Raw genomic sequence first — 27,617 nt, 5'->3', positions numbered from 1 at the left:
ATATTTATTGAATTAATGAATGAGGATCTTTGGGAAACTCCTACCAATTTCCTGTGTCAGTACTGAGCAGTTCTGGACAGTTGCCAGAAGATAGTTCTTGACCAAACACCTTTTTTTGCGTAGATAAAAATGCTTCTTGGCCGGACATGGTGGCTCACACCTGTAATCACAGCACTTTGGGAAGCCAAGGTGGGTTGATCATTTGAGGTCAGGAGTTTGAGACCAGCTTGACTAACATGGTAAAACCCCATCTCTATTAAAAATACAAAAATTAGCTGGTGTGATGGCGGGCACCTGTAATCCCAGCTACTCGGGAGACTGAGGCAGGAGAATCCCTTGAACCCAAGAGGCAGAGGTTGCAGTGAGCCGAGATTGCACCACTGCACTCCAGCCTGGGTGACAGTGCAAGACACCATCTCAAAAAAAAAGAAAAGATGCTTCTTGCATTTGTTCTCATTCCTCTAAGACTGTGCACTAGACGATCCGTAAATATTAATAATCCATTTAGGAGTGTCACGAGAGGGGATGGCAAAATGCTTGTTTTTTTTTTGTTTTTTTGGGTGCTCAGACTTTCATACATTAAGTCTTTTTACTATTTCAAAGAATTCTTTGTCATTCTTTGGTTGTTACATTTTTCTGTAGAAAAACAAAATAGTATTTTTTTCTTAAGACCCTATTGGATTTGTCAAACCTGACTCCAGTGCCAGGATAAAGAGCATTATACTAACTTAACACTTACTTGTGTCTGAATGAAGTTGGCCAAATGCTTACGTCTGTTTCCTGGTGGTGATTCTTTCAGTATTCTCAGTTCACATACCACTGGGTCGTCAGAAGACAAGTATCTGGATTTCAGAGCCAACAGTTTGCTTTTAAGCTGTAAGGCCCTCCATTGCCGTAAGATCTGCCACTGCCATAATAACAAAACCTCAGCTGGAACTTGTGCTACAGCCATTGAGGTCTGTTCGTAGACCTCCTGCTCTCGCTTCTGGTTCCATGTAATATTGTTTATAAAAAGAATTAGCATCTGTTCTGTGTAAAACAACACTGTGGGGCAGAAGCTTTGCAGTCAGTAGTAAGAGGGGCCACTGCGAACTACAGTTTCATTGTAAAGCAAATTCTTTTCCCTCTTAGGAAATAGAAATTTAACTTAAGCTTGCTTTTATAACAACTGAAGGGGCTTTGCAGACGCTGCTGCCGAGGAAAGTCTTGTACTACTAGCCATGGTCAACCCTACCATGTTCTTCGACATTGCCGTCGACGGCGAGCCCTTGGGCCGCGTCTGCATCGAGCTGTTTGCAGACAAGGTTCCAAAGACAGCAGAAAATTTTCGTGCTCTGAGCACTGGAGAGAAAGGATTTGGTTACAAGGGTTCCTGCTTTCACAGAATTATTCCAGGGTTTATGTGTCAGGGTGGTGACTTCACACGCCATAATGGCACTGGTGGCAAGTCCATCTATGGGGAGAAATTTGAAGATGAGAACTTCATCCTAAAGCATACAGGTCCTGGCATCTTGTCCATGGCAAATGCTGGACCCAACACAAATGGTTCCCAGTTTTTCATCTGCACTGCCAAGACTGAGTGGTTGGATGGCAAGCATGTGGTCTTTGGCAAAGTGAAAGAAGGCATGAATATCGTGGAGGCCATGGAGCGCTTTGGGTCCAGGAATGGCAAGACCAGCAAGAAGATCACCATTGCTGACTGTGGACAACTCGAATAAGTTTGACTTGTGTTTTATCTTAACCGCCAGACCATTCCTTCTGTAGCTCAGGAGAGCACCCCTCCACCCCATTTGCTCGCAGTATCCTAGAATCTTTGTGCTCTCGCTGCAGTTCCCTTTGGGTTCCATGTTTTCCTTGTTCTCTCCCATGCCTAGCTGGATTGCAGAGTTAAGTTCATGATTATGAAATAAAAACTAAGTAACAATTGTCAAAAAAAAAAAAAAAAAAAAAAAAACTCAAGGAATGAAGAGCAAAGAGTAGTGTTCTAGAGGGTACCTTAACTTACAGCTTGTGTTGTAGGTCGAGATTGGCTGCATTATGATGTTACATGGTTTCTTGAGCTATGGTGAGCATATTTTCCAAACCAAAAATCAACACACCTATTCTGACAATATTTTTTAAAGTCAAATGTAATTATACATTTAGAAGTAAAATTAAAAGTTGAGACTGTCCAGGAAAACCCAGAACATAGGGATGCCTTGCCTGGAAGACAGGAATTTGACTCCTTAAAGGAGGAGTATGCTGAACTTTAAACTTCACTCCACTGGCCTTTGAGCACAGTGTTGATATCAGCCCTCCTACAGCTGCAGCTGGGCCCTGCCTCTCTGCCTAAAGTAGGATGCAACACCATAGGCCATAGGCAAGACCACTGATCTGTATGGAGACTTGATTTTTAGTATAAAGGATATTTTTTGCCTGGCCTTGAAGACTGTAGGGCAGACATGGAAAAGGAGATGACAGTACTGACCCAGGACTGTCCCATCTGACATATTACCCAATTTGTGTAGATCTTGCAATCTAGGAACTAGCAAGCATTCGATTGCGGGAAAAGCATCTCCCAGTGAATAACTTCATTGAATTCTTGGGTTTTTCTGAGTTCCTTCATTTTGTACAAATGACTTCCTGTAGGTATGGGAATTATTGGTCAAGATAGGCTCCTTTGCTTTGTTTTCCTGAGGCCATGCTTTCAGCTCATGCCATAGCTGCTTACTGCAGAATAGGAGAAGGAAGAGAGCGAAAAATAATAAAAAATAGTTCTGAAAACAAATACAAGGAAACCTGCGACCCAAAGAGGAAACAGACATTGAGAAATTCAAAAAGAAACCAGACAAGGAGAGAACATGTTCATGTGTTCAGAGTTGTTTTCTACAGTTTATTTATGGAGGGTACAAGTGCCTTTTGACAGTTCTATTGTGTGTTGTAAAACAACTTTTTTTTATTCTTTGAGCTTTTTACATGGTTATCCCTTCCTAAGTTGATTTTTGTGTTTTTTTGTTTTGTTTTTCTTTTTGAGACAGAGTCTTACTCTGTTGCCCAGGCTGGAGTGCAGCGGCACAATCTCAGCTCACAGCAACCTCCATCTCCCAGGTTCAAGTGATTCTTGTGCCTCAACCTACTGAGTAGCTGGGATTATAGGCGTGCGGCACCATGCTCGGCTAATTATTGTATTTTTAGTATACGTGGGGTTTCACTGTGTTGGCTATGATGGTCTTGAACTCCTGACTTCAAGTGATCCACCTGCCTCAGCCTCCCAGAGTGCTGGGATTACACGCATGAGCCACTGCACCCGGCTTTAAGCTTAAACAGTGTCTGGCTTGCCTGGGTGCAGTGACTCATGCCTGTAATCACAGCACTTTGGGAGGCCGAGGCAGGTGGATCACTTGAGGCCAGAAGATCAAGAGCAGCCTGGCCAACCTGGCAAAATCCCATCTCTACCAAAAAATACAAAAATTAGCCGAGTGTGGTGGTGCGCACCTGTATTCGCAGCTACTGCAGAGGCTGAGGCAGGAGAATCACTTGAACCCAGGAGGTGGAGGTTGTAGTAAGCCAAGATCACACCACTACACTCCAGCCTGGGCCACAGAGTAAGACCCTGCTTCAGAAAAAAAGAAAAGAAAAGAAAATTGGTGAATGGGTGGAATGTTTGAAAGGATAGCCAAAAATGTGTCTTAACATTGGGTGATGTTTCTAGAGATGGTGTGGAAGATTAACTGCTGTTTCTTACTATTTCTTTTTAAAAAAGAATTCTTATGTGAATCTTTTTAACATCTTACCTGTAATATTTTTATGGTTTGTTTAATGGTCAGTTGTTGAATTTGTCTTGAAAATTAACGTTGCTTAAATATTACATACAAATTAATTTAACGTGGCTTGTTCTTTTAAGCACTTTAAACATCTTAACAGATAAAAATATAAATACAATTATTAATAAGACTTATTCTGTGTGGTTTGGGGTAAACTAGTGGCAGATTTCCAGTTATCTTGATTTTCAACAATTTCTACTAGAAGGGATTTTATTCAGCCACAGAAAGGTTATTGTTATGTATGCTCTGTTTTTGTCTTTAACTTGTGCTCCCATTGGGAGTTACTGAGATGTAAGAAGAGGGCTAGTATTCCTTTCCATGTGCAAAAACCCATTTTAGACCCTCTGGTGCTAAATTATTTTTACAAAATTAGTTTTGTTTCGGTTTCTTTCAGTTAACCATAGTTATTTTCTTTTTGAAGCTCAGATTGTCATAGATTGGCTAATGGCATTATCTTTGAGCTGATTCCTTTGTCCTTTTGACACTGACTCTGGCAGTCTGAAAAGTATTCTTTTTTTTTTTTTTTTTGAAAAGTATTCTTACTTTCTGGCAGTACTAGAAAATACCAGAATGGTCTTTATTGGTTTTTTTGCCCAAGACATGGAGTCATCTCCCATCTAGGTTCCTGGTTCCTTTAGTGGTAGGTAATATTAGAAACCAAAATCTGGGCTGGGCACAGTGGCTCATGCCTGTAATCCCAGCACTTTTTGGGAGGCCAGGATGGGAGGATTGCTTGAGGCCAGAAGTTCAAGACAGCCTGCCCAACATAGTGAGACCCCCTTCTCTACCAAAATTTTAAAAACGAGCACACGTCTGTAGTCCTAGCTATTAGGAAGGCTGAGGCAGGAGGATCATTTTAGCCCAGGAGTTCAAGGCTGCAGTGAGCTAAGGTGCTACTGCACTCCAAACTTTAGCCTGGGTGACAGAGTGAGACTCTGTCTCAAAAAGAAAAACACACAAAATCTGGGTTCAAGGTAACTCACGAAGGGTGGTGATCAGTAAAACTTCTGTTGTTGCTGTTAAACTAATTTTAGTGACAACTTTATTATTTTTTTAATTACAAGATATTTTCTACATGCAAAAAATATAAATCAGACACCCATGCACTTATTACCCAGCCTTCTTTACATCTCCTTTCATCCCGAAAGAGGAAAGTAACCACCATATTAAATTTTTTATCATTCTCTTCTTCTTCTTCTTCTTTTTTAAGACAGAGTGTTGCTCTGTCACCCAGGCTGGAATGCAGGGGCGCAATCTTGGCTCACTGCAACCTCTGCCTCCTGGGTTCAAGAGATTCTCCTACCTCAGCCTCCCAAGTAGCTGGGATTACAGGTGTGTGCCACCACGCCCAGCTAAATTTTGTATTTTTAGTAGAGATGGGGTTTCACCATGTTGGTCAGGGTGGTCTTGAACTCCTCAAGTGATCCACCCACCTCAGCCTTCCAAAGTGCTGGGATTACAGGCATGAGCCACTGTGCCCGGCCTCTTATTTTCCTTTATAGTTTTTTTTTTCTTTTTTTACCACTTATGCGAGTACCCCTAGATAGTTGTTATTTGAATTTGCTTGTTTTTGAACTTGAAATAAATGCCATCTCGCAGCATGTATTTTTCTGTGACTGACTTTTCACTTTACGTTATTTTGAGATTTATGTTGATGCAGTAGCACAGTAGCATCCACTGCTTTATTATAGTTTGTTGTATGAATATGCCACAATTTTTGTGTTTTCCTGCATTATTTCTAGTTTTTTGCTATTGGAAAAATACTGCTGTGGACATTCCCATACATGCTTTTTTGTGCATATGTGTAGGGGTTTCTCCAGGTTGCCATGTTTGCATAGTGTTTTTACATGAGCCCATAGTAAGAAATATAGTTTCATCATGACTCCAATATACCCACACACACTAACCTACACATGACTGAAACAAAAATTTTATTATACTTAATGTATAATAAAATGAAATGCAGTACTTAGTGTAATGAGGTAAAAATATAACACTATTTCATTAAAATATGGCTATGATCCTCTAAATTGATTTGGGACCCATTGAGTAACAACCAGCAATGTGCAAAACTACTGTAAGAACGAAGTTGCTGGCTGTAGAATACGTTTAAATGTTAACCTAAAAAGATTATGTTGATTTGTTTTTCAAAGTGGTTGAACTAGTCTTAACATCAGGTGAGAGTTCCTATTGTCCCGATCCTTGCTGTTGGCAGGCTGTTCTGAGGGTCTCATGGGTATAAAATGGCATGTCCTAGAGTTTGAATTTGTATTTTCCCATTACTAGTTGGATTAGCTAGTGAGGAGACAGGAAGCACAGGTGGTATTACAGTGTAGTGGTAGAGGTACGCACATGGTGTTTGTGAAAACTAGAGATTAAAGCACCTCCCTGATCCTGGGGCAGTCAGGGAGAGTTCTACAAATAAGGGCTTTCAGAAGGTTGCTATAAGAAGGCATTTAGACGGCCGGGCGCGGTGGCTCAAGCCTGTAATCCCAGCACTTTGGGAGGCCGAGACGGGTGGATCACGAGGTCAGGAGATCGAGACCATCCTGGCTAACACAGTGAAACCCCGTCTCTACTAAAAAATTACAAAAAAACTAGCCGGGCGAGGTGGTGGGCGCCTGTAGTCCCAGCTACTCGGGAGGCTGAGGCAGGAGAATGGCCTGAACCCGGGAGGCGGAGCTTGCAGTGAGCTGAGATCCGGCCACTGCACTCCAGCAAGGGGGACAGAGTGAGACTCCGTCTCAAAAAAAAAAAGAAGGCATTTAGAATTTCAGAAGTCATTTCTGACCTGAGTTCTTCCTAGGTAAAATTCTTTCTACTATTAGAGTATTCTGTGGTGTTTATCTAATACAAGGTAAATTGGAACTCTTTTCTTGGATCTTGAGAGAGGTCTTTGAATATCTGATGAAAATTATGGACTTGCCTCCCAGAAAAATATTGTGCGTGTGTGTGTGTGTGTTTGTGTTTGTGTAAATTTGACATAAAATTTCAGCATGTTCTTGGTCATTCTAGGACCTTCCAGGGAATGGATAGTCAATGAAAAGTTCCCAAGGACTCTTAACAAAAGAGACGGCTATTACTTTGTTATATCTAAGTCTGGGTTATTTACTCTGCTGGCTTGAGACCTCTGCCCCCACACCCCTCAACGTAGTAACCTTCCATAGACATTCCATATAGCCTGCAGCTTTGCATTGGTGGCAGAATTGAGTTGGTGTCCATCATGGGTCCCCAACATAGAGAGCGATGTGTCACAGAGCCATGAGTCACAGAGCTAACATTAGGAATTTGTCACAACCAACAAAAATGAAGCTGGAAGCAACTAGCAAAAGAAAGACCCTAAGACCACCCAGATAGAGTAGATGGGATGCTTGTTTTCCCTACGTATGAAATGGTAGATTGAACCAATTTTATTTATGTCTTAATGGACAGATTAATCCAGTAGCCTTGAGGCCTTGGTGACACCTTGGTAACTGATAAGAGTTACGTGGACTCCAGATATACACAACCTAATTTGTCCATGCTACTGATACAGCTAATAGGTGGTTATAATTTCACATGTGTAAATTGATCTTAAAACAAAATTTGTTTATGCTTTCTTTATCTGCCACAAGAATCTTTCAGCTGTTTTCCCTAAGGCTTCTTTTATTCATCTCATGCCAGGTTTTAGAGTCTGTCCCACTGCTTTGGTCCAAGGAACTTTATTCACTACAAGCAGTTTGACTCAATACCCAGTCAGGGCATGACACTTAATTAGATGCAATACTGTCTTCTGAGATGCCCCTAGCTCTTCCCCACCTTCCAGCTGAGTCCACAAGTCTGAAATAAAGCTGTATTATAAGGACTCTTGTGTTCACTTTCTGACATTACCTCCCTCCAGAAGCGATCTTTTGATTTGTTAAGAGGTATGTGTGGGTAAGTCACAAAACCAAGTATTCCAATCTCTATTGGGAGTTAAGTGTTTTAACAGGTAGAAAGTATACATGATTCAACCAAGCAGAAAGCTGTTGTCTCTCAGTGGATCATTTTCAGCTTTCTTTGGAGAGTTGCCATTAGCAATGCAAATGTTAAGTTTGATAGCACAACAAATAAAACACTGAAAACTATAGATGTTACTTATAAAACACTGGTACTCAAAGAAATTGGGTTTGGTCAAGAAGACAGTGAAACGTTTCCCTGTTGGGCCAGAGGCTGTTATCGTTTTGCTCTGAATTCAAAACCTGATATGTCTCCAAATTTGCTTAGGGCTGTTATCCTGGAAAATAGAATCTGATAGAAGGCGAGCACTGGTACTTAGTGCAAGGTGGAGGTGATCATGGTTAGGACAATTGCATACAGGTTATGACTACATTAGAGTCTCAGGAAAGATTGGTTTACTGATTTGGCAAATCCGAGGCATGAGTTTTGGGTGGTTTTGTTGTTTTGTCTTATTTTTCCATCCTTTAAGAGTCTTAGGGGAAAACAACATCATTGAATAGACTGACTAAAAATTCAGCACTTAATCTGCTTCACAGCATATTAACCTCTGCAGAGCTTTGCTATTTTGGAACCAGAGGTGTGAATTATTCCCTGTTAATAAGAATCTGGCTTTCTTTTCTTATTGGAAAAGAGGCTCATGTGCATGTTACTCTGACTCAGTAGTTCTCAAACTTTTTGTTCTCAGGATCTCTTTACACTCTTCAGAATTATTGACTGGATTATAACTGTTGTTATTCATAGTATAAGAAATTAAAATAAACTAGTATATTTTTAAAATCTAGAATAGCATTGTGATTTTGTAAATTTCTTTAATGTCTGGCTTAATCGAAGATAGCTGGAGTGTCAGATCTTCGTTTCCATTCAGTCTGTTTTAATCAGTTGTTTTGGCTGAATTATATGAAGAAAATTTACTCTCACTCAGATATGTAGTTGGAAAAGGAAGGAGTATTTTAATAGCTGTTTTGATAATTTTGATTATCCTTTAGTGATACTACACCAAAATGTGAACAGTGATGTAACAGCATGCATTCAAAACTACTGGTTACTGGGTTATACAGCTCTTCTAACGTTGACTACTTTCATTAGACCTTCTCAACAAGTCACATTCATTAATATCAGTGCCAATCAGAAACGTCTTTACAGGGAAGCTGTTTAGTTCACGGTGGTAGGCAACAAGTTTTCCAAAATTCTAAAGCTCAGAATTTATCACTGCCAACAGATACTGTCAGGTCTTGGACAGACAGACATTGTTCAGTTTCGAGAAAAGAGAAAATGTCTGTCAAATACTTAAGTATGAATAACTATAGTTTATCTGCCAGTCATTTTTTCAGGTAAAAATGGTGTTCATGAGGAAAAGTAGATAATTCAACTTGCAATTCAGTTGTGCAAATGGAGTCCTGGAGACTCCCACTCTTGGCAGAAGTGCTTATGATCACTTTCATTTTCATAAAAAATAGTTACAAGATACCTAGTTAAGAATCAAGATTTAATAAATTACCTCATTTTATGTAAAATATTTATTTTACTTAATAACTTGCTGCTTCATTCTTTTTTTAATAAAAAACTTTAGAATAATGTTGTATTGAATATCTGAAGAGATTATTATGTCAGAAAAGCTGCTAAAATGACATGGAGAGTTCCCATATGTAGACATGCCTCATCTGATGGCACTGTGCTTTACTGTGCTTCACAGATACTCTGTTTCTTACAAATTGAAGGTTTGAGTTGAGCATGTCTACCAGTGCCATTTTTCCAGCAGCTTGTATTCACTTCATGTCTCTGTCCTATTTTGGTAATTTTCATAATATCTCAAATTTTGTCATTATTATTATGGCCATCTGCAACCAGTAATCCTTACTGGTACTATTGTAATTGTTTTGGAGCACCATGAGCCACACCCACATAGGATAGCAAACTTAATTGATAAATGTTGTATTCCCTGAGACAAAACAATATTGAAATTAGGCTAGTTAGTAACCCTACAGTGACCTCTAAGTGTTCAAGTAAAAAGAAGAGTCACATCTCTCACTTTAAATCAAAAGCTAGAAATGATTTAAGGTTAGTGAGAAAAGCATGTTGAAAGCCAAGACAGGCTAAAAGCTAGGCCTCTTGTACCAAACAGTTAGCCAAGTTGTAAATGCAAAAGAAAAGTTACTGAAGGAAGCTAAAAGTGCTACTCCGGTGAACATACAAATGATAAAGTGAAACAGCTTTATTGCTGATCTGAAGACAGTTTGAATGGTCTGAATAAGAAGATCAAACCAACCACACAACATTCCCTTAAGCCAAAGCCTAATTCAGAGTAAGGGCCTAACCCTTCAATTCTGTGAAGGCTGAGGGAGGAGAGAAAGCTGCAGGAGAAAAGTTTGAAGTTAGCAGAGGTTGTTCATGAGATTCTTCCCTTAGAAAGAAGCTGTTTCACCAGCTGCAGGAGCTTACACCTGTAACCCCAGCACTTTGGAAGTCGAGGCAGGTGGATCACTTGAGGTCAGGAGTTTGAGACCAGCCTGGCCAGTATGGTGAAACCCCATCTCTACTAAAGATACAAAAAATTAGCTGGTCATGGTGGCATGTATCTGTAATCCCCGCCACTCAGGATGCTGAGGCAGGAGAATCGCTTGAACTCGGGAGGTGGAGGTTGCGCTGAGCTGAGATTGCGCCACCACACTCCATCCTGGGTGACAGGGTGAGACTTCGTCTCAAAAAAATAAAAACTAGCCGGGCGCGGTGGCTCATGCTTGTAATCCCAGCACTTTGGGAGGCCGAGGCAGGTGGATCACCTGAGGTCGGGAGTTCAAGACCAGCCTGACCAACGTGGAGAAAACCCGTCTCTACTAAAAATACAAAATTAGCCGGGGTGGTGGCACATGCCTGTAATCCCAGCTACTTGGGAGGCTGAGGCAGGAGAATTGCTTGAACCCGGGAGGCGGAGGTTGCGGTGAGCCGAGATCGCGCCATTGCACTCCAGCCTGGGCAAAAAGAGCGAAACTCTGTCTCAAAAAAAAAAAAAAAAAAACCTAAAAATAAATAAAGTAATTTTAAAAAAGAAAGAAGCTGTTTCCGGGCTGGTTGAGGTGGCTCACGCCTGTAGTCCAAGCACTTTGGGAGGCCAAGGCGGGTGGATCACTTGAGGCAAGAAGTTCAAGACCAGCCTGGCCAACATGGCAAAGCCCATCTCTACTAAAAATACAAAAATTAGCCAGGCATGGTGGTACACGACTGTAGTCCCAGCTACTTGGGAGGCTGAGGCAGGAGAATTGCTTAAACCTGGGAGGCGGAGGTTGCAGTGAGTCGAGATCATACCACTGCACTCCAGCCTGGGCAACAGAGCAAGACTCTGTCTCCAAAAAAAAAAAAAAAAAAAAAAGAAAGCAAGCAAGCAGCTGTTTCCATAACATGGAAGTACAAGATGAAGCAGCAAGTTCTGATGCGGAAGCTGTAGTAAGTTATTCAGAAGATTTAGCTAAGATAATTGATGAAGGTGGCTGCACTAAACAACAGATTTTCAGTGTAAATGGAACAGCCTTTTCTTTTTCCTTTCTTCTTCTTATATTTTTTAAACAGCTTTCTGTTGGAAGAAGATGCCATCTAGGACTTCTGTTAGCTCGGAAGGAGAAGTTAATGCTTGGCTTCAAAACTTCAACTGATAGGCTGGCTCTCTTGTTAAGGGCTAATGTAGCTGGTGACTTAAAGTTGAAGCCAGTGCTCATTTGCCATTCTAAAAATCCTAAGACCCTTAAGAATTATAATCTACTCTGTGTTTTTTAAGTGAAACAACAAAACATAGATGACAGCACATCTGTTTCCAGCATAGTTTCCTGAATATTTTAACCCCACTTTTGAGACATCCTGCTGAGACAGAAAGATTCCTTTCAAAATGTTACTGCTCATTGACAATGTACCCAGTCACCCATGTGCTCTGATGGATGTGTACAAGAAGATTAATGTTGTGTTGTTTACTGTTAACATCCATTCTGCAGTCCATGGATCAAGGAGTAATTTCAGCTTTCAAGTGTTACTTGTTTATTTGTTTATTTTCACTCCTGGCAAACTGTGATGGTCTTACTACTTAAGAAATATATTTAATAAGGCTATAGCTGCCATAGATAGTGATTTCTCTGATGAATCTGGACAGAGTTTATTGAAAACCTTCTGGAAAGAGTTCACTATCCTAGATGCCATTAAGAACATCTGTGATTCACGGGAGGAGGCCAAAGTATCCACAGGAACAGGAGTTTAGAATAAGTTTATTCCAACCCTTATGGGTAACTTTGAGGGGTTCAAGACTTCAGTAGAGGAAGTAACTGCAGATATGATGGAAATATCAAGAGAGCTACTATGAGAAGTAGAGCCTGTATTAGTCCATTCTCACGCTGCTATGAAGAAATAGCCGAGACTGAGTAATTTGTAAAGAAAAGAGATTTAATTGACTCGCAGTTCCGCATAGCTGGGGAAGCCTCGGGAAACTTACAGTCATGGCGGAAGGCACCTCTTCACAGGGTGGCAGTAGAGAGAATGAGTGCAAGCAGGGGAAATGCCAGAGGCTTATGAAACCATCAGATCTCAGGAGACTCACTCATTATGACGAGAACAGCATGGCGGAACTTCCCCCATGATTCAGTTACCTCCACCTTGTCCTGCATTTGACACGTGGAGATTATTATAATTCAAGGTGAGATTTAGATGGGGATACAGAGTCAAACCATATCAGAGCCTGAAGATGTAACTGAATTGCTTCAATTTTATGATAAAACTTTGACAGATGAGGAGTGGCTTCTTATGGATGAGCAAAGAAAGTGGTTTCTTAAGATGGAATTACTCCTTGTAAAAATGCTGTGAACATTGTTGAAATGACAGCAAAGGATTTAGAATACTGCATATTTAGTTGATAAAGCAACAGCAGGGTTTGAGAGGATTGACTTCAGTTTTGAAAGAAGCTTTACTGTGGGTAAAATGCTATCAAACAGCATTGCATGCTACAGAGAAATCTTTCATGAAAGGAAGAGTCAATGTGACAGACTTCATTGTTGTTTTATTTTAAGAAATTGCCACAACTACCCCAGCCTTCAGCAACCACCACCCTGATCAGTCATCATTCATCAACATTGAAGCTAGACCTTCTACCAACAAAATGATTTTGTTTCACTGAAGGCTCAGATGATCATCAGCATTTTTAGCAATATTTTAAAATGAAGATCTGTACATTGTTTTTCTTAGACATAATGCTATTACACACTTAATAGACTACAGTGCAGTGTAAACATAACTTACATATACACTAGGAAATCAAAAAAATTTGTGTGGCTTACTTTACTGTGATATTTGCTTCATTGCTATGGTCTGGAACTGAACCCAAAATATCTCCTAGGTGTGCCTGCCTGCATGTGTCACCCAGCTTTCTCTGATGTTAACATCTTATATTTGGCAGTGGTACATTTGTCAAAATTAAGAGATTAACAATGAGACAGTACTATTATCCAAACTCCACTCTTTATTATAATTTCCCTTTTTCCCACAAGTGTCTTTTAGCATGTTATTCCAGGATCCAGTTCAGGATACCCTGTTGCATTTAAGCAGTAACTTTTAAAACAGCACTTTTTCCCTTTCCCCACCACATTTAAGAAAACAAGTACATTTTAGACTTACAGAAGAGTTGGAAAGATGGAACAGTGAGTGCCATGTACCTTTACCCAACATCTTGCATAGCCATGGTGCATTTGTCACAACTGAAAGACTAACAGTGCCACCACGTTTTTATACATCATGAGGACACTTCTCTTGGAGATACGTCTTGGATTTTTTTTTTTTTTTTGGAACACCAAGGCTGTGAGACTCATGCTCATATGACTATAAGGCTGGAGTTAGGCAGACCAGGACTTCACATTCGTCCCTGGCCATATACTGCTGTGTGGTCTCCTTCAACTTCCTTCTCCACAAATGAACAAATGCAGAGCCGTGAGAGAATGTGCGAGTATGTGGCAGGTACTCAGCAAGTAACTACACGTGTTCCTTGACATATGATGGGATTATGTCCCAATAAATGCATTGTAAGTTGAAAATGCATTTAATATACCCAACCTACCAAACATCAAAGCTTGGCCTAGCCTACCTTAAATGTGCTCACAACACTTATATTAGCCTGTAGTTGGACAAAATCATCTAACACAAAGTCTGTTTTATAATCAAGTGTTGATTATCTTATGTAATTTATCAAATACTGTACTGGAAGTGAAAACCAGAATGGGTATATGGGTACTCACAGTAGTTTCTACTGAATGCATATCACTTTCACACCACGATAAAGGCAAAAATTTGTAAGTCAAACCATAGTCAGGGACATAGTCTTTTCTGTTCCCAGAAAAGGGCTTAGAACAGAGATTCAGTAAAATAACAAAAAGCTTTAAAACTGAAGGAGAAAATGGTTTGAAAACCCTGCTAAGGAATTTTTTGTCATTATTTCTTTTAATACCATGGTCCATTTTTAAAATCTACTTCAGTAATTAACCATTATGACTATTTATCACCTGAATTCCTACCTACCCAGCCATATGGTTTTGAAGCAAATCTCAGATATTGTATATAATTTTACCCATGTATTTTTGATATATATCTAAAAATATTTACCCATAAACATTTCAGTATGTATCTCTTCTTTTTAAACATAACTACATACTATTGGCATACCCCAGAAAAAATAATGTCTTCATGATATGACCAAATACCCAGTCAGTGTTTAAATATCTAATTAGTCTAATACGTTTGGTTAATTGTTTACAGTTTGTTTGGATCTATTATGGTCCATACATGGCAGTTGGTTGACACTGTCTCAGTCCTTTTTAATCATCAGATTTCTATTCCATCTTTTTTTTGTTTTTCTACTTGGAATGTATTTGTTGAAGTAACTGAGCTGAAGAAACTGAGGATGTTGCCCACATCCTCATGGGTTTTGCTGGTTACATCCTCATGGTAGAGTTTAACATGTTCCTCTGTCCTGTGTGTTTCTTGTAAATTGGTAGTTTTATCTAAAGACTTGACTAGATTTCAGTTTCACATACATATTTTTTCTTATCAAGACTGTATTAGAGTGATATTCTATTTTGGGACACATAAAGTCTGGTTTTCTTTTTCTGTGATGTTAGTAGCTGTTGATGATCCTAGATACACTTATGGTTATGAAATGATGGCAGTCTAATTTTATCATTTCTTCATTTATTTGTTATAATGCTTCTAAAGATAATAAATCTCATCTCCTCCTCTGTTTGGTTCCCAATTCATATAGGAAGAAAAATTCTTTTTTTTTTTTTTCAATTGGGTGGTCTTTTTGTTGATTTTTAAGTTTTTTTTTTTTTTTTTTTTTTTTTTTTTGAGACAAAGTCTCACTCTGTTGCCCAGGATGGAGTGCAGTGGCATGGTCTCGGCTCACTGCAACCTTCGCCTCCTGAGTTCAAGCGATTCTCCTGCCTCAGCCTCCCCAGTAGCTGGGACTACAGGTATGCACCACCATGCGTGGCTTATTTTTGTATTTTTGGTAGAGAGGGGGTTTCACCATGTTGGCCAGGCTGGTCTCGAACTCCTGACCTCAAGTGATCCACCCGTCTCAGCCTCCCAGAGTGCTGGGATTACAGGTATGAGCCACAGAGCCCAGCGAATAAATACTTTCATTTACCTTTTCTTTTCTTTTCTTTTTTTTTTTTTTTTTTGAGAGACAGAGTCTCACTCTGTTGCCCAGGCTGGAGTGCAGTGGTGTGATCTCGGCTGACTGCAACCTCTGCCTCCTGGGTTCAAGCGATTCTCTTGCCTCAGCCTCCTGAGTAGCTGGGATTACAGGCACATGACACCACACCCGGCTAATTTTTGTATTTTTAATAGAGACGGGGTTTCACCATGTTGGTCAGGCTGGTCTCAAACTCCTGACCTCAAATGATCCACCTCCCTCAGCCTCCCAAGGTGCTGGGCTTATAGGAGTGAGCAACCAAGCTTGGACATTTACCTTTTCGTATCCTTTTTTTTTTTTTTTTTTTTTTTTTTTTTTTTTTTTTTTTTTTTTTGAGGCGGAGTCTCGCTCTGTCGCCCAGGCTGGAGTGCAGTGGCGCTATCTCGGCTCACTGCAAGCTCCGCCTCCCGGGTTTACGCCATTCTCCTGCCTCAGCCTCCCAAGTAGCTGGGACTACAGGCGCCCGCCACCTTGCCCGGCTAATTTTTTTGTATTTTTAGTAGAGACGGAGTTTCATTGTGTTAGCCAGGATGGTCTCGATCTCCTGACCTCGTGATCCGCCCGTCTCGGCCTCCCAAAGTGCTGGGATTACAGGCTTGAGCCACCGCGCCCGGCCTTCGTATCCTTTTATTTTCCCAATTCATTTAGGAAAGATAAATATTTTTCCTTTCATTTTCAAAATGAGTTGGTACACTAACCTCCGTAGTAACCGATTTGTATTTTTTTATTATGAACTCATGAATTTAAACATTTGATGTTGTTTCAGTCCATTGCAGTCATTATCCTCATTGATTCTCAAATTGTTTTATATTTGACAAATAAGTTCTTCAAATTAGTAAGTTATTTTGATAGTGACCTTAATAGTTTTTGCCAGCTTCCATGCCTGTATGGCGTAACAAAACATTCCAGGCTCCTTTTGTACTTTTCCTGTCCCAGACCTGGTATTAGTCATCTAATCTGGAAGCCCTGCTCTCTTTCTGTGGGAAACATTATTTCAAGACATTAGGGATAAGAGTGCCAGTTGCTACTGAGTTGGTCATTGTTTCAAAGATTTATCAATACATAGAGCAAAGAATTATATTTTGCTTTGTCCTATGTTTATTTCTTCACTTTAGAAACAGTACAGCTACTTCCAAGTCAAGTTTAGAACTCTCAGGTTATCTTAAATCTGCAGCTTCTACCTTCTTAAGAATAAAACACTGGAATGACGAAATGTCACATAAATATCCATTTATTTTATTTCACAATACATACACTCACCTGTTTTATGTATGATTAGTACAAATGGTTTAAATTGGCTTGTTGTGCTTTGTTTTTTTATTTTTTTGCAGTTTTTTTTTGTCATTAGATTTTATTTCATTAGAAATGTATAGTCAAATTTCTGTGTTCTAAAGTCACTTGAAGTAGTTTTTCTGTTGGTAGTAATGTTACCAGTTGGACACATTAGATTCATTTATTTTTGGGAATTGCTTTTGTTTCCATTTAAATTTTTATTTGTCTTGCGTATCTTGGATTAACGGTAGTAGAGCATATATAGTTTTCTCTATTTCATTTGAGAGTTTCCTCATTTATTTCGTTTTCAGATGCAAAGTATTTCATTGTATGAATTACCAGAGTTTGTTCAATTAGTTTTCTTTGATAACATTTGGGTTGCTTCTAGTCTTTTGTTATTACAGTCTTGCAATGAATAGTCTTATGCTTGTATGTTTTTGTGGTTTCTGGCAAGGAGTTCAGTGTAATTTAAGGCTATCCTCTACTTAAGTTATGGCCAATTAAGTGTCTGATTAAATGTCTGTAATAATTTTAAAATAACAATACTTAATTTAAAAGAGCTTATAATACATAATTATTCATTAGAGAAATGCAAATCAAACCACAGTGAGATAATACTTCACACCCAGTAGGATGATTATAATTTAAAAAGATGGAAATAGCAAGTGTTGGCAAGGGTATGGAGAAATTGAAACTCTCATACCTTGCTGGTTGGATGGAGAATGGTGTAGCCACACAGGAAAAAAGTTTGGCAGATTCTCAAAGTTAAACCTAACAATTCTATGCATATACTCACAAAAAATGAAAACATATATCCACACAAAAACTTGCACACGTGTTCATAGCAGCATTATTCATCCAAAAAGTAGAAGTACTCAATGACTTTCAACTGATAAATACAGATGAAGAAAATATATGTCCAAACAGTAGAATGTTATTCAGCTATAAAAAGGAGCAAAATACACTTAGCAAACTAGAATAGAAGGAACTTCCTCAATCTGATGAAAAATCCACCACGATATCATACTTAATCATGAAAAACCGAATGTTTTTCTACTAAGATAGGAAAAAGACAAGTATGTCTACTCATGCCATCTCTATTCAACTTTGTATTGGAGCTTCTAGCCAGGGCAGTTAGACAAGAAAATGATACAAGAGGCATCCAAATTGGAGAGAAAGGAGTTGAACTATTCACAGATGACATGATCTAATATGTAGAAAATCCTAAACAATCCACTAAATAATGATTAGAACTAATAAACAATTCAGCAAAGTTACAAGATACAAGATCAATATGTAAAAATCAACTATATATATTTTTTAAAGATGGTCTTGCTCTGTCACTCAGGCTGGAGTACAGCAGCACAAACACAGCTCACTGCAGCCTCAACCTGGGGTCAAGCAATCTTTCTGCCTTAGCCTCCCAAAGTGCTAGGGACTATATGTCTTTTGTTTGTTTGTTTTTGACAGAGTCTTGCTCTGTCACCCAGGCTAGAGTCCAGTGGCACGATCCCAGCTCACTGCAACCTCCACCTACCAGGTTCAGGTGATTCTCCTGCCTCAGCCTCCTGAGTAACTGGGATTACAGGCGCCTGCCACCACGCCCGGCTAATTTTTGTATTTGTAGTGGAGATGGGAGTTCACCATTTTGGCCTGGCTGGTCCTGAACTGCACTCAAGTAATCCACCTGCCTTGGCCTCCCACAGTGCCTTGGGATTACAGGTGTGACCCACCACACCCAGCCTAGGAACTATATTTCTGTAAACTAGCAGTGAACCATCCAAAAATGAAATTAAGGAGACAGCCCTGGCAAAGTGGCTTATGCCTGTAATCCTAGCACTTTGGGAGGCTCTAAGAGGCTGAATTGCTTGAGGCCAGGAATTTAAAACCAGCCTGATCAACAGAGTGAGACTCCAACTCTACCAAAAAGCAAACAAAAAAACAAAGTTATCCAGGTGTGGTGACATGCCCCTGTAGTCCCAGCTACTCAGGGTACTGAGGCAGGAGGATCGCTTGAGCCCAGGAGATTGAGGCTGCAGTGAGCTGTGATCGTACCACTGTACTCCAGCCTGGGTGGCAGACAGCAAATCCCTGTCTCTGAAAACAAAAATTAAATGGAGACAGTTTCATTTACAAAAGCATCAAAAAGAATAGGAATTAGTTTGACAATAGATGTGCACGATTGTTTGCTGAAGTCTACAAAATACTGTTCAAAGAAATTAAATCTGAGTAAAGACATTTAATGTTCATGAATTGAAAGATAATATGGCAACACAGACATGATTCACATAAGAGCTGTATCTTATGATGTGCAAATTATATCAATACAAAAAAAAAGCTTGCAGTAAATAATTACTGCAGTAAAATTTGAATTTTAAAAATATAGGGCCAGGCGCGGTGGCTCACGCCTATAATCCCAGCACTTTGGGAGGCCGAGGTGGGCGGATCACGAGGTCGGGAGATCGAGACCATCCTGGCTGAAACGGTGAAACCGCGTCTCTACTAAAAATACAAAAAATTAGCCAGGCGTGATGGTGTGTGCCTGTAGTCCCAGCTACTGGGGAGGCTGAGGCAGGAGAATGGCGTGAACCTGGGAGGCGGAGCTTGCAGTGAGCCGAGCTGAGATCGCACCACTGCACTCCAGCCTGGGCGACAAAGCGAGACTCCATCTCAAAAAAAAAAAAAAAAAAAAAAATTATAAAGTGAGCCGAAAGAGGAAAAAACAACTTATGGTCTACTGCAGGTTTTTAATATTAAATGAGCATTTCTTTCCCATTCAAGATGAGCCACAAAAGCAGAGCCCAGGAAGTTTTAGGCTTTGGGCTTAAAATTGATTTTTTTGTTTCTTGTTTTTAAATTTTATTTTGAAATAACTTTAGATTTACAGAAGTGTTGTAAAGATAGCACAAAGTTCCCATAAGCGCTTTACCCAGCTTCTTCTAACGCTAACATCTTATATAACCTTAGTACATTTATCAAAACTAAGAAATTAACATTGGGAGCCAAGCATGGTTCACACCTGCAGTCCTGACTATTTTGGAGATTGAGAAGGAAAGAATGCTTGAGGCCAGAAGTTTGAAGTTGCAGTGTGCTGTGATCACTCCTGTGAATCACCACTGCACTCCAGCCTGGGCAACATAGTGAGCGAGACCTTGTCTCTAAAAAAGAAAGAAATTAACATTGGTACAGTGCCATTAACTAAACGATAGACTTCAGATTTTGACAGTTTTTCCACTAATAATCATTTGTGTTCCAGGACCCAAACCCATTTTCCACCTTTAGTTAATTGTCATGTCTCCTTGGTCTCCTCCCGTCCCATAACAGTTTCTCAGCCTATATTTTTCATGATATTGCCTTTGGAAAGTGCTGGTCAGGTATTTTGTAGAATGTCTCTTCATTTGGGTTTGCTTCGTGATTTCGCATTAGAATGAGGTTACGGATGTTGGAGAGACCACCAGAGAGGGGACTTGCCCTTCTTATCTCATATATCAATGTATTGCTGATGTATTACTGATGTTAGCTTTAATCATTTGGCAAGATGGAGTTTGTCAGATGTCACCACTGTAAAGTTTTCCCTTTAAATTTATGGTTTTATATTGCTTTGTTCTTCTTCTTCTTTTTTTTTTTTTTTTTTTTGAGACGGAGTGTCACTCTGTTGCCAGGGCTGGAGTGCAGTGGCGCAATCTTGGCTCACTGCAACCTCTGCATCCTGGGTTCAAATGATTCTGCTGCCTCAGCCTCCTGAGTAGCTGGGATTACAGGCACCCGCCACTATGCCCAGCTAATTTTTGTATTTTTAGTAGAGACGGGGTTTCACCATGTTGGCCAGGCTGTTCTCGAACTCTGACCTCATGATTCACCCACCTCGGCCTCCCAAAGTACTGGGATTACAGGTGTGAGCCACCGCACCTGGCCTGTTCTTCCTTCTATTTTTAAGGTCACTTTGGATGCATTTTCATGGTATTAATAAAGAAATGCAGACCCTTGTTACTGAACTCCAGCTCCCAGGATGCATTGTGGCAGCAACTACTTGCTGTCACATGGAAGGACAGACGAGACCATCTCTGTTTTCCCAAGCAAAGCAGAATTGTTTTTCAGGAGTGAGGTGGGCGAGTCCTGTTGACTAAATAGATTTTCAAGTTTTGATTAGGTACCTCATAGGAGAGGAATAGGGCAGGGTTATTTTCAGAGTTTGGATGGCATATCAGTTCCTTATAATAGGTGTTGACTTTTTTTTTTTTTTTTAGTGGAAGATTTTAGAGCTATCTTGGAAAATCAAAGTATATGCAGTATTGATTATATAAAACTTAGTTTGTTGTTGCTTCCTTCATCCTGTCTGTCCACCTGGTACTCTGTACAGTGGAGAGTTTACCCCTGGAGAACTTCAGCACATTGACATTCCTGGTCCTTGGGCTACTTCATTTACATTTACCTACAGCTTTGGTGTCAGAATCCAGGACACAATCTCACCACCTTTCTGTTACTAGCATTACGCGTGTGCTAGTAAGCACTGAGGATTCAGCAGAATTTAAGCACGGTGAAGTACTAATGGGAGATGCATTAGAAGTACTGAACATTGACATTTGAGTCATTACTCCGTGTTGCTCACACTGCCATCCAATTCTATTATTTTTCACTTTGCATATATTCAGATTTCTTCTTGAGTAGAGACTAGGAAGCCTCAGAGCTCATATCTAGAAGACCTTGATTATATCCTCTGGTGCAGCCTCAGCTTAGTCACCAATGACATGACCAGGTCTTACAGCAAATGAGCACCAACGTAGGACCCATTATCATGTGCCTTGAACATTTTTCAAGGTTTTCAGCATTTTTCAAGGTTTTAAAGTTGACTTAATTATATTCCTCATGGTGGTCTAACTGATCACAGTAAGAAAACAAATGATGTTTTGTTTAATAACTCATGGCATGAAAAAAAACACATGATCTTGATCTCTTACTACCAAAGTCTCTCGCAGATTTTGGGATGTTCTTTTCTTTCTTTTTTAAGAGACAGAGTCTCTGTCATCTAGGGAGGAGAACAGTGACATGATTATAGTTGACTGCAGCCTTGAACTCCTGGGTTTAAACAAGTCTCCTTCCTCTTGCTCAGCCTCTCAAGTGCCAGGACTACAGGTGCACAGCCACTATGCCCGGATAATGTTTTGTTTTTTGTTTTGTTTTTGAGACAGAGTCTTACTCTGTCACCCAGGCTGAAGTACAGTGGTACAGTCTGGGCTCACTGCAACTTCCACTTCCCACATTCAAGCGATTCTCGTGTCTTAGCCTCCTGAGTGGCTGGGACTACAGGCATGCACCACCATGCCCAGCTAATTTTTGTATTTTTAGTAGAGACAGGGTTTTGCTGTGTTGGCCAGGCTGGTCTCAAACTCCTGACCTTAAGTGATCCGCCTGCCTCAGCCTCCCAAAGTGCTGGGATTATAGGTATGAGCGACTGCGCCCAGCCTTTGTTTTATTTTTGTAGTGATGGGGTCTTGCTTTGTTGCCCAGGCTGGTCTCAAACTTTAGGGCTTAAGTGATCCTCCTGCCTCAGTCTCCCAAAGTGCTAGGATTGCCCAGGCTGGTCTCCAACTCTTGGGCTTAAGTAATCTTCCCACCTCAGTCTCTCAAAGTGCTGGGATTACAGACATGAGCCACTTTACCCAGCCTGAAGATGTTCTTTCTTTTTTTCTTTCTTCCTTTTCTTTTTGAGATGGAGTCTCCTTCTGTTGCCCAGGCTGGAGTGCAGTGGCACAATCTCAGCTCACTGCAACCTCCGCCTCCTGGGTTCAAGTGATTCTCCTGCCTCAGCCTCCCAAGTAGCTGGGACTACAGGCATGTGCCACCATGCCCAGCTAATTTTTGTATTTTTGGTAGAGACAAGGTTTCACCATATTGGCCAGTCTGGTCTCAAACTCCTGACCTTGTGATCCACCCACCTTGGCCTCACATAGTGCTGGGGTTACAGGTGTGTGCCACCATGCCCGGCCAGGATGTTCTTTCTAAATTATGTTACTTCTGGGCTCTTCATAAGGGTTATTATTCCCTTTCTGAAGATTTGTTTTGAGTAGCTTTTCATTCAGCTTTTCTTCTTATTTTAGTTTTTCTTAGGTGAATACACATCTACTGAACATAAGCTATAATATGGTGGTTCAGTGAATTGTACCTATATTTTATAGATATTTTTCTAATGGGCATAAGTCCCACGATTTTGTTTTCTAAAGCAATTAAAGTGATTTGACTCCTGATTTCCTTTGTTTTCTTACTGTGGTGAAATACACCTAACATAAAATTTACCATTTTAAAGTGTACAATTCAGTGGCATTTAGTACATACACAACGTTGTGTAGCCATCACTCTGGTTCCTTTTTATGTTTGTGTATAGCAGTGAAAAAACATGCACAGTCCCTCAAAGCCTTGTATGCACTGACAGAGCAAGCTTTTCATCAGTTTCAGAATTTATGCACTACCGCCAAAGTTAGTTTCATCCAGCAGCCAAGCAATTCATCGGTTGGGTTTTAAGTAACTGGTTTATTACAGCTTGTTGTCATACAGTAATTGCACTAAATAAGACCTCTAAAATTATTCATGCTGCTTTAATTTGGGAATGGGGGAAAACTGATTCCTACTAGAGATCCTAATTTTAGTATACATGCTGCTGAAGCGAGTACCCTACTAGAGATTCTTAAAATGTTAGAAGCAAATGCCTTCTTTTTTTTTTTTTTTTTTTTTTTTTTTGAGACGGAGTCTTGCTCTGTCGCCCAGGCTGGAGTGCAGTGGCCAGATCTCAGCTCACTACAAGCTCCGCCCCCCGGGTTTACGCCATTCTCCTGCCTCAGCCTCCCGAGTAGCTGGGACTACAGGCGCCCACCACCGCGCCCGGCTAATTTTTTGTATTTTTTTAAAATTTTTTTTAGTAGAGACGAGGTTTCACCATGTTAGCCAGGATGGTCTCGATCTCCTGACCTCGTGATCCGCCCACCTCAGCCTCCCAAAGTGCTGGGATTACAGGCTTGAGCCACCGCACCCGGCTGCAAATGCCTTTTAAAAATTCTGCATAAAATGTTGCATGCTTATGTATTGCCCAGTCTACTCAACTATCAAATCATCTACAGAATTACTTCCTTTTCTTTGCCTTCTTAGGAAATCAGTCTTTCATGCACGAGATGACCCTGCATTGATTAACTGAGTTACAGTGAATGGTATGGCAGGAAAGAGACTAGGGCTAGTCAGTACTAGGATATTGACAATTTTCAGTTTACTGGCCAAGGCGGTTCTGAAACTTAATGCCTAGTTTATTTTTGGAAGTTTGTAAAATAATTGAGCTAGTGATGAAGTCATGAATTCTTTCCCAGGCTTCCTTAGGTGCCCTGGGGCCTTGTGTCCCCCAACCCGCCAAATGACTGGGAATTGACCTAGCTGTTTTGTCATATACATACATTTTTTCTACAATTCCTTTCCATCTTGGAACTGTTCCATTAGCATTTGTTCCTCATCTACATCATGTGGAACTGCACCTTTTTTGCTGGAAAAAAATGGAGTCCACACATTTAGTGTAAAGAAACCATAGCCTGGCTGTGCCCAGACCCCTTGAGGACTGCTCAGAGGTGGAATCCTCAACAAAGGAGCTGCTGTTAAGCAAGAGAGAACATGTGTGTGTGGAGAAGCCTGCTATCTAGTGCCAGCAGCATTTTGTTCTCTAGACAGCTAAAATGTAAAGGAGTTTTTGCTGGAACATTTTTTAACATGTTTAGTGTCATGTAATAGAGTCTTTCAGTTTAGCCCAGGGACTTTTGTCCATTTTTCTGAGGACTAAGCAAGTCTCTGTCTTCCCCAAGAACAACCAGAAGTTGGTACCTATGGGGTTTGTTCACCGATGGTCCTGACCTTAAATCTAGTTGTTTTCTTCCAGGGAGCTCAGAGTGCCTTACTAGGGAGACTGCCGTCCTTCTTGCAGCAGATCGGCAATGACCCCATTGGATGGAGTGTACGCCATCTCACCTAGGGCAGACTCCTCAACCTTAGCACCACTGATACTTGGGCTGGATAATTCTTTGGCCTGCGCATTACTGCATATTGAGCAGCATCGCTAGCCTTACCCACTAGATGTCTGTAATATCTTCCCCAAATTGTGACAACCAAAAATTTCCCCAGACAGTGCCAAATGTTTCCTGAGGGCAGAATCACCTAAGGTTGAGAATCACTGCCCTCTGATTTCTTCCAAAGGCAAGAGGAAGATTCCTGATTCTTAACCTAGCCACCTAACCTCAAAATATTTGTTCTTCCCCCAAGTCAGAACCTAGAAAAAGGATGTCTTTTCCACTGTAGTATGCAGATAGAGCCCACATGTGTGGATGTACAGGACCAGGCAGAACTCTAACTCTGCATTTGGCTTTGGCTACCACTAGGGATGGGAAGTGATGAGCCAGCAGTGACCTCCTTACTACCTGCCCCTCTTGTTCCAAGTAAACAAACTTTTACAGCCTTTCTGTTAATGAGTCAGCTGGTAAAGAAAACAATCTCCTTTTCCAAAGCTATTCTGAAGCTGAGACATGGCAGAGTTTTGGACACATAAGTTCCTGTTTTACTGACCTTTTCTTCCTGGCGAATGAGGAAGGACACTAGTGCAGACAGGAGTGCCAGCAAGGATTTGTGACTGTAGCAAGTAGTAGTTTTTTAAAACAATACATCCCAGATTTTTCCAGCAATGATCATTCAAAAGAACCAGTGTTCTCTACATCTTAAAGTAAAAAGTAAACTTCAATGTTAACAGAGGGTTATAAAATCATTGGCATAGCAGAAACCACAAATCAATCCTGACAGTGAAGTTTTGGCAGTGTGCTGGCCTTTGGAAACATCTGTTGGTGTAGCCTGTGATACTCAGGTATGAGGTACATCCTTAAAGCATTTAACTTGGAATGTGTGAACTATACAAATATTTGGAATTAATAAAATGCCATTGGAGTTTTAGAAGAGAAGGAGACCACAGGGACCTGCTTCTTTTGCCAGAAGGTGAAGTTCAGAGAGGCAAAGGGCCAGAAGAGCGTCAAAAGACCTAGGTCTTTTGATTGCTCCAGTTAGAGTTATTTTTCTGTGGAACCACGCTGCCTCGTTACCTGGCTGCTTGACTACAGCAATAAACTAAGCACAGAAAGGGAGTCCTAGAAACGGTGGAAAATGCCATAACAGGAAGGGGAAAGAGAACAGGACAGCTTAGCCTCCCCTAGAAATGCTATGGCTGGAGCTGTGGAAAGTGTGTCAGCATTGCAGGGTCAGGCCTTTTGTTTTCTTCTATACTCTGCTGAAACCTTCTGCTGTCAAAGAAGCCTTCCCAAATTGCCAGAGCAATGGCAAACATAGGATTTCCATTTATAATCCCCTCACTGAGAGGGTTCCCTTGAAGGTTTGCTTTAAACTCTCTGCTAATCTGCCAATCTCTTATTTGGAGAAAAACTACCAATCTTCTCTTGACAGCCTCAAGTTAATCTATTCATAGTTTCCTTCCTCCATGGTAGATGCTAGGAACAAGATTACAAAAGAAAACCTTTCCGAACATTATAGCAAAGCCAATTGGGTTGCCATAGGGTTATTAATAACTTTGAATCCCACTGTGGACTAGGAATAGTAGGTCCCAGAGAAGAACAGCAGCCGTCAAGGAGAATTGTAGCTGGTGGTATGTGGTGCAGGTGGACGGGTGGGCCATTACTGCTGCAACTTGCCTAATTTATTGCAACTTGCCTAATTTACATCCATTAATATTTACATAAAAATTCATTTAAAAACTGGTGCCTTGTCAGTAAAACGCAATGAGATACACATAACATCATTAGGAATAATTAACTGGAGAGGGAAAAAAGCATTAGAAAGGGCTCTGGGATTGGAAGCACTGTGCATGCCCAGTGTGTCTTTGGGCCAAATGTAACGCCGGCCTGAGAAAAGAATGATCATCATGAAAATACTTTTTTTTCTTCCAAGTCAGGAAACAGACTCACAATGGAGTCTACTTCTCTGCTTGGAATTTTGAGATGTGCAGGAAACAACCAGCCATTACCAGCTGAGGTTTTCCTGCTGATAAATGAACCCTGAGGCCACAGTGACCTGTCTTGTTAATGAGTTAATGAAGAAGCTGGTCCTCGCATTGACCTCATCCTTAAAAGCTTTCTGTAGAGCTGAAACAACATTCCTCTCATTTATGAGTTAACTCTTTTCTTACTCAGCAAATGAGAAACAAAAAACAGAAAAGAATCTGTGACAGAGAAGTAGAGTGTCTATCAATGGGCTTTTCTTTCTTAAGTTTTTTAAAACTTTAACTTCACTTGCAGAAAGAAATTTCATCCAAAAAATAGTTCCTCTTATTGCAGAACCTTAATAAAACTGGTTTTTCATTTATGTTCTATTTACCCTCAAGGCAATGACATTTATTGAAGAATTTCCCCCTCACTCTGACAAGAAACTTTTTGGAATAGAGCAACATAAGTGGTTTGAGTTTATGTAAATATTTTAGTGTGGAGGGAAATAAAGAGAAATTTTTACTTTGGTAAATAAGTGTTATTAACCAAGCATCTTATTAAAGGAAGCAGATCCTGTCTGTAGCTTACTAGAGAAAAGAAAGAACAATCTCCTTTAAATTGGGTTATATTTGAGTAACCAAAAATGAATTCTTCTTCCAAATTATTTCTTCTCTTAGTGATTGATTGTTGGTGATGTCCCATAATTTGAAAGAGGCTCCAGGGTTGTTGTCCATATCTCTGTTACAGGATCATCATTGGAACATTGAGGTTCTGGAAATGTGATTTTATCAGTTGATTAGGTTGTGATTAATTGATTCATGACAATCATAAGGCTGATGTTAC

General features: G+C 40.3%; 3 protein-coding genes across 10 annotated transcripts in view; 2 read left to right on the top strand and 1 right to left on the bottom strand.

Moving 5' to 3' along the window:
* Positions 1 to 27,617, bottom strand: part of GABARAPL2 (GABA type A receptor associated protein like 2) — a 625,498-nt gene that overhangs the window by 225,456 nt on the left and 372,425 nt on the right. The window lies entirely within an intron of this gene.
* Positions 1 to 27,617, top strand: part of CFDP1 (craniofacial development protein 1) — a 934,470-nt gene that overhangs the window by 861,141 nt on the left and 45,712 nt on the right. The gene's annotated exons all lie outside the window — the stretch shown is intronic.
* Positions 1,054 to 3,791, top strand: LOC126943768 (peptidyl-prolyl cis-trans isomerase A-like). The gene has a single exon (XM_050772806.1). It carries the CDS (start codon positions 1,221 to 1,223, stop codon positions 1,716 to 1,718), a length of 498 nt encoding a protein of 165 aa, XP_050628763.1. The 5' UTR covers positions 1,054 to 1,220; the 3' UTR covers positions 1,719 to 3,791.

This window comes from Macaca thibetana, chromosome 20 (assembly GCF_024542745.1).
Source record: "Macaca thibetana thibetana isolate TM-01 chromosome 20, ASM2454274v1, whole genome shotgun sequence".
Taxonomy (NCBI): domain Eukaryota; kingdom Metazoa; phylum Chordata; class Mammalia; order Primates; family Cercopithecidae; genus Macaca; species Macaca thibetana.
Note: the sequence above shows the minus strand (reverse complement) of the source record. Positions and strands in the feature narration are given on the sequence as shown.

Coding starts and splice junctions, on each gene's coding strand:
- LOC126943768 (XM_050772806.1), top strand. CDS start 1,221: ATGGTCAACCCTACCATGTTCTTCGACATTGCCGTCGACGGCGAGCCC.